The sequence below is a fragment of the Glandiceps talaboti genome, chromosome 5, assembly GCF_964340395.1.
Source record: "Glandiceps talaboti chromosome 5, keGlaTala1.1, whole genome shotgun sequence".
Taxonomy (NCBI): Eukaryota; Metazoa; Hemichordata; class Enteropneusta; family Spengelidae; genus Glandiceps; species Glandiceps talaboti.
In genome coordinates, this window is record NC_135553.1 from 10,260,773 (window position 1) to 10,274,313 (window position 13,541).

General features: G+C 34.4%; 1 protein-coding gene across 1 annotated transcript in view; it reads left to right on the forward strand.

Moving 5' to 3' along the window:
• LOC144435330 (ras-associating and dilute domain-containing protein-like) overlaps positions 1-13,541 on the forward strand; it is a 53,107-nt gene that overhangs the window by 22,073 nt on the left and 17,493 nt on the right. Inside the window, exon 3 of the mRNA XM_078123926.1 lies at positions 9,287-11,238. Coding sequence (XP_077980052.1) covers positions 9,287-11,238 — 1,952 coding nt within the window. The remainder of the gene's footprint in view (positions 1-9,286; positions 11,239-13,541) is intronic.

The following is a 13,541-nucleotide window of genomic DNA, read 5'->3' on the forward strand; positions in this document are numbered from 1 at the left end:
ATTTATCATAGCCTGTCCATTCAATTTCTCTATAGATATGTATGTGGAGGACAGACATGCCAATGTCTTGGTCAGCACGTGTTGACAGGCAAGAGACTCCACTGGTCAGGTTGAGCGCCACCTAGTGGCCATATTTGAACGTGTTATCAAGTTTTGCAGTTCTGTTCAATTGATAATGTAGACCCTCAGGTATCAACAATTTACAAATCTTGCCCCAAAAAATCATTTAAAAAAATGTTTGTTCAGTGTTTACTTAGGCATGACAGGCTGTTTGTTTCTTTTGAATATTCTTTATCAAACAATTCATTTAAAGTGGCCATATGGTTGAAGATTTGGTATTTATTTTTCAATTTTTTATTTATAAAACCATTTTATCATGGCATAAATACATAGAGTTACAGAAACCAAGTCATTAAAGGTTTCATTTTTATCCAGTTTTTGAACATATTGGAAATCATCCAACTATATGAAAAATCAGCCTGAAACAAAAACATCCAATTTGACCATGTAGCAGTTACGTTATTTATTTAGTATTTTTACTATTTGTGGTGCAAGTTGTATTGCATAATTGAACACTATATAAATTGTGGTTTGTTTGAAGCAATTACTACTGTTAGCCTTCTATTCATTTAAAACAAAATATTTATATTTACATAGTGTGTTCTATTTAACTTATAGTGAGGTACTAAACCTGTCCATATTACAAAATCCGATCTGGATCTAATTCGATTTACCTGTCCATACATGTACTTGTGGTTAATTCATATCTAATTCGAATTAACTGATCTGGATCAAAGCGTACTCTGGGTGGTGGTTTCAATCTGGATCAAAGTAATTTGAATCAGATGGCGATCAGTTAGACCTGGTGTGGACATGCAGGCATGTACTGGAGTGAATTAGTTTCATAATAAGTAATCCGAATCAAAGCTGCTACATGTGTGGACAGGTACGTTAATGTAATTTGAATTGAATCTATCTTTCAATTTTTCAGTGTACACAAAAAGTGGATTGGATGTGGATTAAAGTGATCTGGATCAGTTTAATTCAGATTGGATCTGGATCAGATATGGACAGGACAACTGTGATTCATAAACTGTTACATTCATTTGAATCAGAGAGGCTTACTTGAGAGTTCTTCCATAGCACAGTGTAGGAGTATACTTGCTTCCATAGAAAAGTCAACACTTTTCAATCAGTATATTCCCAAAACTGACAAACCATAGACAATAGCATTTCACACACAAGTACTCCTGCGATGTGCTTTGGATGAACTCTAAGCAAATGAAGTATGTGTTAACTTCAGCTAAACTGGAAGTCGGACATTGGTCAACTGATCTTGTTTGTGGGAATGGGATTAATAATATATATATATGATAATGTATGCCAACCAATATATATATGATAATGTATGCCAACCAATCAACATCACTTCACAGATTGTAGTTGCCTGTCATTCTTACATTCTTACATTCTAATGTCTGTGGGTAAAAACACAAATACACTGGTGCATCAGTATTCATGTCTAAAAGTAAGAAAAAAAATTACTGAAAAGCATTGTGCACATTTTTAATTTATGTAATTGATTTGTCCTTGCCACTTACTTTCAACAGAAAACATATATTATGGGTCTAACCAATTTGTCTGCCTTTGTACAAGTCTTCGTGTAGCAGTTGTCAACTGAAGCATACTGAGAATAAGACAAGTCGTAAACCTACTGACACTAGTGTTCACGGTTTGAACATTGTACACTGCAATATTGTCAAATCACACTACATCCTATAACAAAGACAAAGATACTGTATTGTTGTATTTCACAATACCAGTATAACAAAGAGACACTGAATGCAGCATTGTCTAATAGGGTCTCACCAATCTTGAACTGATCACAGATTTTCAAGTGAAAAAATAAATATTGTGGGTAGAGAGTATTCAGGATGGTTAGTAATAGGGGCCGAAAGAAAATCAATAAAAATCTGCACTTTGTTAAAAATAATGGTCCAGACTCAGGTGTACCTTTCTTTTATTTACAGTTGTAAATAAAATATTCATTGTAACAGGAAATGAATGGTATGCTTAGAGAGTACAATAGGTTGGAGGTTGGTAAAAGTTAAATTTACAATCCCCGGCTTAATAGCCACATTTTGTTTGCTTTCACTGCTGAGGAGACTGTTACAGTGCCAGTCCTTGGTAATTGTAGGTTTATGCAGTCAAATGGTTGTGCTCCCAGGCTGACTGTAATTGAATATTTGACTGAGTTAAAAACTACCTGAGGGTTTTACTAACTTTTAGTAAGGTATGTAAAAGTACAATTTGTCTGAACTATGATGTAATTTCAAATAATCAAGACAGGTGGTATTGTCACTAGAATTTATGTTGTTTTAAAGGGGAGTCGTCCATTTCATTTTTACTATATCTGTCTGGCGAGGACTATGGTAGAACCCAAAGACTTGGCTATCTGTGATTTACTGTGTCGTTCATCAGATTCAGTGTGTCACACTGTCAATGATTGCCATGTCTGTAGACTAGCACAGTACATGTAGTTTCTTTTTTCTACGGATACTAAATTATGTACTTGGTTGCCTTTTTCTACTCTGTGTAACATGTATTTTGGCTTTGATATAGTGTCATTTTCCATACGTGTATGTGTTGTGCCATGTAATTACACCATTTACTCAGAAATCTGTTGTTACTACTGAGGTCTTTGGACAGGAGTCCCAAGTATTAACGGAATGTTGTTCACCAGAGCCAAATTTGTCAAGCCAGATAGCCAAGTCTCTAAGCTAGCATGGTACATGTACTGTTTTTTCTTTGCTCTATGGATACTAATGTACTTGGTTGTCTTTCTGTACTCTGTGTGATATGTAGTTTGGCTTTGATATAGTGTTATTTTGCATACTTGTATGTGTTGTGACTTGTAATTACATGCACTCTCAGTGAAGTCTCCATTAGGTATGTCTTTATAGAGTAACGGAAGTCCCATAACTTTGATAGCTAAATGTCATTGTCAAAGTACCCTGGATAGAATTATTATGAATTGTTATATGAAATTACCACTACACTTGGCAAATTACCATATTCAATGTAACATAAAGACATGCCTTAAAAATAATAACCCATAATGTTTTAAACTGTAAATCACTTCCATGGTAATGTTGAGGATAGGAAATTGGATTGATGTATCAACAGAAATATGCAAATGATATGAGCATGTAAATGACACTTGTATGGCAGTGAATGATTTGATAAGATTATGTAGATAGGAGAAGTTAATAGTGTACTTGGTAAACAAGTACATAGACCCTGAAATGAACTAGAAATGGCTCATGATCAGAGTGTGTGAGAGCACTTAGTTACCAAAGACATAGTGTATTCTGTGAATTATATTTCATTGGAAACAGGTTATGGACAAAAACTTTTCTGTTATCTGCAACGTAAAATTCATTTGAAATTTATACTAATTGTGAATAAATGTAGTTAAAATTTTTTGTTAAATTAAGTAAAACAGCTGAGATCAACAGTATTAAATCATAGACCCTACACTCGTGTATAAGGTTAACGTATAATCTAGCTGCTAGACCCTTGGGCAAGTCTGCTATTAAACTTTACCACAGGACTAGCCAGAGACATAGCAGAGGAACTGTTTGTCAACTTTTCATGTGTAGAGCCAAAGTTTTACTATAAGACTTGGGCATATGATTGAATAGCTGGAGTCATGACATGATTTTCTAAAGTTAAATGCTGGCTTTTTCAATCAGTCAATTTGGATGAATGATAAAGAATGGAGGTACACATGTAAACTTGATTCAATCAAGGATTTACAACTAATCAAGTTTAAAAGTAGGTGTGATTCTGTATTACCAAACTTAGTTCATGACTGTGCTTACATATTAGTGTTATTAAAGAAAGTTATTGTGACTTTGACAATTAAGGTTGTCATGGTAGAATGTTAAATGCCATGAAGTATTTTGATCAATGGATGACATTGTACATTGTACAAGTTCATGTTAAGACTAGGATTAACATATTAGCTGTGAAAAAGAAAAATAGTTATCTAGCAGAGCTATAAAAAAAGTTCGTCCTGAACAAAAGAATGATCATAGGCTATGTAATCCTTATGGCTCCACCGATTACATACCATGAATGTGAGAGCCTGGAAGTGAATCCTTTAAACTTGGCTTTTAAACTTTGGATGAGAAAAATACATGTCGAGCAGAACATAGACCCTCCACCAAGTTGGGGGAGGGTCTATGAGCAGAACTATAAAAAAAACAGCAGTCCAGAACAAAAGAATAACCCTATCTTGTCTGTATGGTTATAGACTGATAAGAAAGCAGTAATGCAAAACTGTGGTATTCAAACATTAGGGATCAAGGGTGTAAAAGTTGTAAGATTATTAAATGACCTTGATCTACATAACAATAGAATTACTACATTGCTGTGTAATTTGTAAACTGTTCTGTTGATTTATCTTCTGTAAAGTAACAGCTATGTTTTGACTTGGAGTAGGAAGAACTGTGTTTTTACCCTCCATGGTTTTAATCACCAGGAAGGACCGTATTTCTAAACCCCCCCCCCCCCCCCCATGGTTTTAATTACTTGGTAATTTTCAATTGATTTCACTGATTTGATGTAAAAACAAATTCCTAGACTCATTAAAGATTGTCAACTCTGCAATTATATGTGAAGATTTTATTTAGTCCTGTTCTTTTCCTAATTTTGCATTCAAAATTTTGACACAAAATAATCTCTTGGATAATTAATTTTAAATGACAATGAATGTCCAATCACTCAGAACAGACTCAAGGTGTTATGATATTTTATTCATAATTGGCCATGTGACAAGAAAATTACATTTTTGAATTGTAGCAGTATTACAGGTGGAAAATCTAGTCAACTTGCATAGACTTCCATTATGTACCTAGCAATTTAGCAAACATGACTTTGGTAGGGAATCCTTGTAAAATACCAGGGGAACTTGGGTAGATTTAACCAACATAATATTCCTGTTGTTTTCATTTCTTGCATGTATAGTCTAATGTTATCCTTCATCAAATCTCAAGATCTCTCTTTATGATTCAATACCATGTTTGCATTCAGACTATGCATGTGACAATTATAACCTTTATATTGCTATCTTGTCATCTTCTGTTTGCAAGTTCTTCAAACCAATCTGTATGTTGTTTGTGCTTGCATGTCAAAGGTAAACTCTACCAACAATATGTCACTTTTTGACTTCAAGCATATACCATATATCAGCTACTGTTTTAACCAAAGTCAAACCTTTAGTTTTGTATAAACATCTAGATAAAAGCTGTTATTTATTGAAGTCTTGACCCATGACAGTAATCTGATATTTATAAATACACCTAAACCTTGACAAGTAGGTGTGAGTTGAACCCTGCAATTAACACAGCTAGTAAAAACACTGGTGTGAGATGAACCCTCCAATTAACACACACACACTAAAACACTGCAAACAAAGAGACTGTAATAAAACTACTGGTTTTTAAGTTGGCCAAGTCATTACATCACAAATATCTTTTCTTTTTAAAGATTCAAAGAGTTACATTTCTTTGCAGTATAAATCAGATTCATCTTACAGGTAGACAGTTGTTTATAGATTTCTAGACTGTATATAAAATAAACTATGAAAGGTGACAGTAACTCTCGAATATCTTTTTCCTGTGCAATAAGATCATAGATGCATTTCATAGGTAAACAAAACAGTTATTTTGGGTGTTGTTTTAAATAAAGATAATACATGGATTTGAAAATGTGAGAATGGTGCCCAAAGTTCTTTTTTCTTTGAGGCTTTGAAGAATTTAAGCTTCAGTGCAGTAATATTCTTTGTCTTACAAGTAAACATAAGTTATTTTGGAGGTTGTTTTAAATATAGACTAAACAGAGATTTGAAAATGTGATGGCTTCTGTGTAGCAATATTCATTAGGTTCATTTTACAGGTATTAAAACAAAACCGTTATATTTTGGAATTTGTTGACAATGGTAGACTTGGAAACGTGACAGTGCCCCCTGAAGTTCTTTTCTGTAATAGATTTGTTTTCCAGGTAGACAAAACAGTTGTTTTGGGATTTGTTTTGAATATAGACAATACATTGACTTGGAAATGTGACAGTGTCTCTCGAAGTTCTTTTCTCCTGAAAGAATTACATTCCTTCGTATTATTAGATTCCTGAACAGGTAGACAAAAAAACCAGTTGTTTTTAGCTTGGTGCCAGGTTTCTCCTTTGACCAAGAATGACCTAAAAGTCTCTTGAAATGGAGTATTCATTAACTTTGAAATGTGACAATACCAACCCCTCATAATAAACTTCATGTGTACAGCCAATTGTTTCAGGTTTCATTAACCAGTTAAGTTTTAAATTTTGATTTATGGCTATTAATGAACATTTAGTAGTAAAAATACAAACAACATACATTGTCGTAAAGTGTGCGTATTTAACTTAATTACCCATGACATTGTACCTGGCAAGGATCATTTTCATTATGTACAGAATCTGTATTTGAAGTAACTGGAATTTGTCAATAAAAATTTGAAATTGTTTATGTTTGCAACTTCGGTATAAAAACAAAATTGATAAATCTGTGCATTTTCCTTATGTAGATAAACCATTAAACGCATTAAAAGTTTTTTTCTAAAGACCCCTTGGGGAATATACTTTACTGCGAAAAAAAGGAGAAAGAAACATACCATTATCATTGTCAGTATTATATAACTGGAAAGTGTTAATATAAACTTTCTTGATTTCAAAATGAAAATTGAAATTCACACATTTGGAAAACCATGAAAAATATCCTAAATGAAAGTTAATGGCTCTGGACACATGTGAGTATCCCCTGAGATCAACAGGTGTTCCCCCCCTCTGTGAAATAGAACATCCCTAACAATTACCTTTCTAATCTATTGATCTTTTTTTGTTTTGATGCAAATCCCACTAGAGTCATAATTTGAGAGAATTCATGGCTCGAGAAGACTAACAAGAATATGCCATTAGTGAATAATTTAAGACTGGCACCTTCTAGTATCCATCAGGACAATAAGAAAGTTGTTCAAGTCACGTTGTAGGCAGCCACTTATATGCAAATCCAGTCATTGAGTTGTTTAGCTTGCGTATTAAGTTACCAGTCAGTGGTGCTATAGCTGGTCGGGGAAAAAAGGGATTTACTCTCCGAGTGCGTTCATACACGTCAGTGAATTGTGAGTACGGTACAAGCAGCTGTCAAACAGGGAGTGTGGTACATAGCAGTCATGATGAATACATGACAACTGCTGATATTAGTGAGTATAAACTTGGTAATGCAGGTATTTCAAAGTAGCATGAAAAGATAGCAAGGGTTTATTTGGTATGAAAAATAGTGTTAAGAAACTCAGAAATGTGTCAAGTAACGCACACGTAATCCTTCTAGGTCACCTCGACAAAGCTTGAAACTTAGAGTTTGGAGTAGAAAATGATTGCAATTTGAAGGAGAAATAGTTTTCATCTTGGTTTGTATCCTAAATAGTTGTCTTCATGTAGCTATTTAAAGAATGTTTTAAGCAGCGTTTGGCAGACTTTCAAAACGGCTTTGCATGAGGAGTTTTTAACATCAGAGGAACTGATAAAATATTTATGATGACAGGTTGGGTTGTTAGTGAACAGGTTAGAAACACTTTATGGTTACTGAGTCTCAGGAGACATTGGCATATTTTATCTGAATTGACTGGGACTTTACGTCATTGTACAGCTGACTGGTATGTACGTATATATATACACTATAGCTAAAGTGCTGTGGTGTAAATGTGACTGACATACATTTTGTTCTAGTTAACTGGTTTGCAACGGTTCTCATGCTTTAAGCTGGGATCAATACTTTGTCAAAGACAGTGTCAATGTATTTTTCTGTCTAAAGTAGTATCAAGTAATTTTCTGCTAAAGGTACTGTCAAGTGTATTTTACTGTGAAAAATAGTGTCATATTTTTCTGCCAAACAGATTGTTGTGTCGTTTGCTATCAAATGTGCTGTCATGTATTTTTCTGTCAAAGCTGCTGTCGTGTTTTTTCTGGCAAATTTATAGTGTTGTGCATTTTCTCTGTCTCTGCATGTTCTGCCAAACGTACTGTCATGTGTATTTTTCTGTCAACGGTGCTGTAACCGATGTGTAATTTTTCTGTCAAATGCATTGTCATGTATTGTCATGTATGTTTCTGTCAAATGTATTGTCATGTATTTTTCTGTCAAAGGTACTGTCATGTATAATCTGTCATATTAAGCAGTGTCATGTGTTTTCTGCTAACATAGTATTGTGTATTTTCTTTTAAACGTACTGTCATATGAAAGGTATACTGGTACTGTGGTAGAGTTATGTGTGTATTTGGCATATGGTGTATTATTCACAGTGTGTACCCTACCATTGAGGATATTTATATGTAGCCTTGAGTGAAAGTACAGAAAGGTGTGTGTGTGTACTTCAGCATATGTTACTTGTATAGTGCACAAAAAGGATACAATTTGCAATATTTTGTCTGTATCCTCAGGGGAAGAGCAGAAAGGTGTAAAAAGTGTCACCTCACTTCAGTACAGTTGGCTATTTGTATGTAATTTTGGCATCTACCATATTGTATCAATGTCAGCTATTATAAGTAGAGTTACTTGCCAGAAAGTTATAGGGTCTATCATAGACAATATTACCTCAGACCACTTTTGAGATATTGCACAGTGTTTTTGATAAGAGTGGCATTCAAAGTGTTGGTAAAATATATCCAAAGTTCTCAGGTTCAACATTAAAAAAATGTGGTACAACAAAGTAGTGAACTCTATGCAGCATTTGCGAGAATTTCCTCCTCGGATAGTAGGTTCCCAACCATTAGCAAAAATGCTAATCTACATGTCTGTAGGCAGAACTTAAGATCTATATGTATGACATATTTAATTTTTAGTTACCAGTAAGTGCCAGTTTTAGACTCTGGCAATCATTTAATCAAATTATCTTTGGAAGGTTGTTTTGAGGGTGTTAATTCCTGGCTGGAGGACCATAATCTCTCAAGCTCCACTTTCTCGTTTTATTTCATGTGTATCTTTGTTTACCTTTTAGTTAAAATTTTATTGGCTAGACAGGAGCAACCACCAGGTGTTACTCTGAAGCTAACAACTGTGTCTTTTTTATGTGTATCTTGTTTTTGTTCACAGATAAAATTTTATTGGCTAGACAGGAGCAACTACCAGGTGTTACTCTGAAGCTAACAACTGTCTCTTTTTTTTATATATGTATCTTGTTTTTATTCACAGATGAAATTTTATTGGCTAAAGAAGAAAAACCCTTAGATGTTGCTCTAAACTCAAGAGTTTCTCCAAGGTTTGTATTTCGTATGGACACTCACCGTATTAGTTCTAGTCCTGTTGTATCTAAGAAAACACTTCATAGTCCTGCCAACAAACGTCGTAACTTGCTTTCTAAATTCCCTAACATAAAAGCCATGATGAATGGCCACCATACTGAGAACACCCTGAGGGTGGACCCGTCAGGTGAACTATTGACAAATGGGATGTTGCCTCTCACCGATGATTCTAGTCTTAGTAGTGACTTGAGTAGTAGTTTGTCAAACTCTAGTCAGTCTGGTAGACGTGACAGAACCACCGAAATCAAAATGAACAACGGTGGAGCATCAGGATTACTTATCAACGCAAACTTGTCAAAACAGAGACATAAAAACAAAGACAGTCATGTACGATCACCTGCCAAAGCCAAAGCTAGGAAGCATATGAAATCTAGTTCCTCAGTTGCACTTTTGTTCCAACGGAGATTTAGTCTCAGGAAAAGGGAAAAGGAGGAAGAAGAAACAAGACTAGCCAAAAGTGTGGAATTATCCACGGAGAAAGCCACACCAGGTGTGTTGAAAGTTTACGGAGACCAAATCTGTCCAGGAGCTCAGTACAAGAGTGTGCTTGCATCAATGAGGTCATCGGCAGTTGAACTTGTCAAGGAGGTGTTAGAAAGGTACGGTCTCTCGCGATCATCTTACAAAGATTACGTATTATGTGACGTTATTGGCAAGTTTGTGAAATCGGAAACGAAGGGACAACTGTGGATGACTGAATGTGTGCGTGTTGTTGAGGACAATGAACGGCCTCTTGTCTTACAATCATTTTGGAAACCAGGTGAAGGGTTCTCACGACGATTTGAAGTGAGGAAACGATCAGCCGTTGCAGAGGAACTAGGTGAAATTGACACAATCACATCAGGGATTAATGCTAATGCCAGACGTTTACAATTGTCTCGTGTACGATTACACAGAGCTGAAAGTAATGATGCTTTGTTAGATATTGTTCAGAATGAAGAAAGACAACCTGATTTGACAAGTAGTGTGTTGAATTTGGATTACACTACTACCAAGACAAATGGAGAGGACAAAAACTTGTTACAGAGACTGTTACACGAACCTGAAGAGACAGAGAGTAGTGATGATCCTCTTGCCCTCTATAACTACAAACCACCTCTGGATTTTCCATATTTTCTGACACTTCGTGGATTTTCACCAGAAAATGATCTTGTCTTGTATGTGTTGAATGAACAAGTGTCGATGATCGGGCAAATGCAAGAAGATGATGATGAGGAGAATAAACCTGATGTTTCACTCTCAGCACATGACATATTACCACAACATTGCTGGGTATGTAAGAAACCTGCAAATAGAAACTACAGACTTATAGAGAATATTGAAGATTGTGCAATGACCGTGTCCTTGGACCCCCTTGCTCTTGCTAAAGTCACCATCAATGGTACTCTTGTTACCAAGGAAACGGAACTGAAACCAGGGGATCTGGTTGCCATGGGAAACCATTATGTCTTTCTCTTTAAAGATCCCACTACAATGAAAGAGATACCATTAGACTTGAAATGGCTATCATTGAGCTATGAACCAAACACACCCACAATCAAGAAACACAGCAGTGTCGATTCACTGTCAAAATGTCGGGATAATTTGAACGAACATCTGAAGAAGAAAGCACAGGAATACGAGAGAAATGAGAACAGAATTAAGATGATATACGAGAGAAGAGACGAGGATGATCTGTTGGAGAAAATCACATCTGTTGTTGATGTGGAAAAAGGTGGATTTACTTTGACGCCTGCATATTTAATTTGTATGTGTGTGGAGTATTCTGCTTATCACAATGACCAGGCAGCAACAAGGAAATTACTACTGAAGATCTCTGGACTTATTCAAAGTATTGCATGGGTAAGTTTAATTAAGAACTCTCCACTCTGTAATTTGTTTCCAGTACATCCTGACTATTATGTAAACATTATGCTGTGTTTGTCTTTCTCATACTTTGAATTAATCCCAGTGCAAGTTCAAAAACATTTTTATTGTAAAAAAATTTCTTTACACACAATATAAGGAAATTTGATGGATTTTTTTTTTACTTTTAAGGTTTTTTTATTTTTTTATTTTTTTCTCGAAATTAATTTATCTATTTCTCAGAATTTTTAGCCAAGCTTGGTTAATATTTTTCAATGGATTATTAATATATAAAGTAATAAAAATAATAATTATTATTACTGTAAAATTTTTCATCAGTGTAACTTTAAGGTAAAAATATTTAAAGATGTTTTTTTTCAGTAAAATAAATTGATTTTCATAGGAATTTCCAAAACAAACAAGTGAATGTGATCCAGTTTGTTTTACACATGTTTCATTGATTGCACTGGCCTTGGAGTCTGTACATTACTTCATTTATGACTGCACCATTGCAAAATTACTTTTTGATGACCAATGTTAGATTCTAAATTCTTACACAAAACAAGGACAATTGTTTTCTTTGTACTGAAAACACAAAAGGTCCAATATTGTAATAGATGCTGGGCATGGTAAACATGTGTAAATGTAAACATTACAAAAAGTGTCAAATTCCATCGTTTAACTGGTTCACTTGACTATTAATCATTTTGAAGAAAAAAAAATCTTGAATGAACAGTTCATGCATTCTGCAATGTCCCATTTCTCATTGCTTAAAATGACTTATTATAATACTACAAAGTGTATCGTTAATCTTTACACTTACCCTTACCATTTCTACCATGCTAAACATTTAAATGTCAAGAATACAAAAAAGTGTAAAGTTTCATCAACTAACTAGTTTGTTTTTTTAAAAACTATCATAAACCATGCATTTACATCTAAGTCCTAATCTGTTTCTGATTGCTTCTTACATATTAAAATACTTTTAATCTTAACCCTCACCCTTACTGTTACTATGCTAAACATTTTAACATTACAAAAAAAAGGTGTCAAATTCTAGTGACTAATTACCAGTGCAGTTGACTATTAATCACTTTGGAGGAAAACGTCTTCAATGAGGTGTTTACGTTCATGTCCTGTCCTGTTCTTCATTTACCCATTACTTATTAAAACACCCCAAATCTTTGCACACATTCCTACCTTCATGACTACTGCAGAACTAAACATTTAAATGTAGACAATACAAAAATACAATCAACTAACCAAGGCAGTTGATATGACTATTAATAATTGTGGAGAAACAGGATTACTTGGAATGAACAGTTTATGTTCGGGTTTGGAATTAACTTTTTTCTTTGGTAGTCCTAGTGGGCTACCAATTTCAGTCCTATATTCCTGAACTGAAAACAGAGTTCCTCTATTGGAAATATGTGTGTATATTAAAATACTTTTATGTCCGTAAATCTTCCATTCTTTAAATCATTGCATAATCATTGCCAATTATGGTAGCCCAATCACAAGAATTGGTAGCCCGTGGACATGGGACTACTGTTAATTTCAAGCCCTGAGTCCAACACACACACTCACCCGGAGTGTTACAGTTCTACAATGGTCATGTTGGTAAACACCACTTTAATAATGTATTGTTTCTAGACAAATGTGAACCCAGCCTTTGGATTCCGTTATTTTCTCACGAATTCAAGTCACATACCTGTAATGAGCTGGTAATCAATGCCTACCTGTGTTTTAGTGTCACCCTTTAATTAAAATAAAGTTAAATAGTTGCTCTAACCATTTACAAGTTGAAAAGTAGGAATTCCTATCATGCCATCCAGTGTTGTAGGCAATCAATAAAACTATTTAACATATTGTACCACAGTCATTTAGTGCTTCCGTTTGAAAATCAAATTTTCCTCACTTTTTTTTTGAAAGAATAGGTATATTTTTGACAAAGTATGGTAAACAATATGATGTATTATGAGAATATTTTACCGATGCAAAACGATGGAAAAGCACTCATTTAAAAAATTCTGTTTTTCTGTTTCTTTTTTATTTATTGTCTGTAATTTGTATAACAATTCACCATGTTTGTAACTCATCTAATACTTCATATAATTTGTTAAATTTACTGTTTTTAAATCCTAAATGTGTAGTTATTTCCATATGTTTTGGTCATGAAATACCACTGATCGTCTCGTCTAAGAAAATTTCACTTGAAAAACAAAGAAGTTACATCATAGGGTACTGTGTACACAAAATGGTAGAAAGTATTTAGGAAAGTGCTACTTGTGGATATGGAA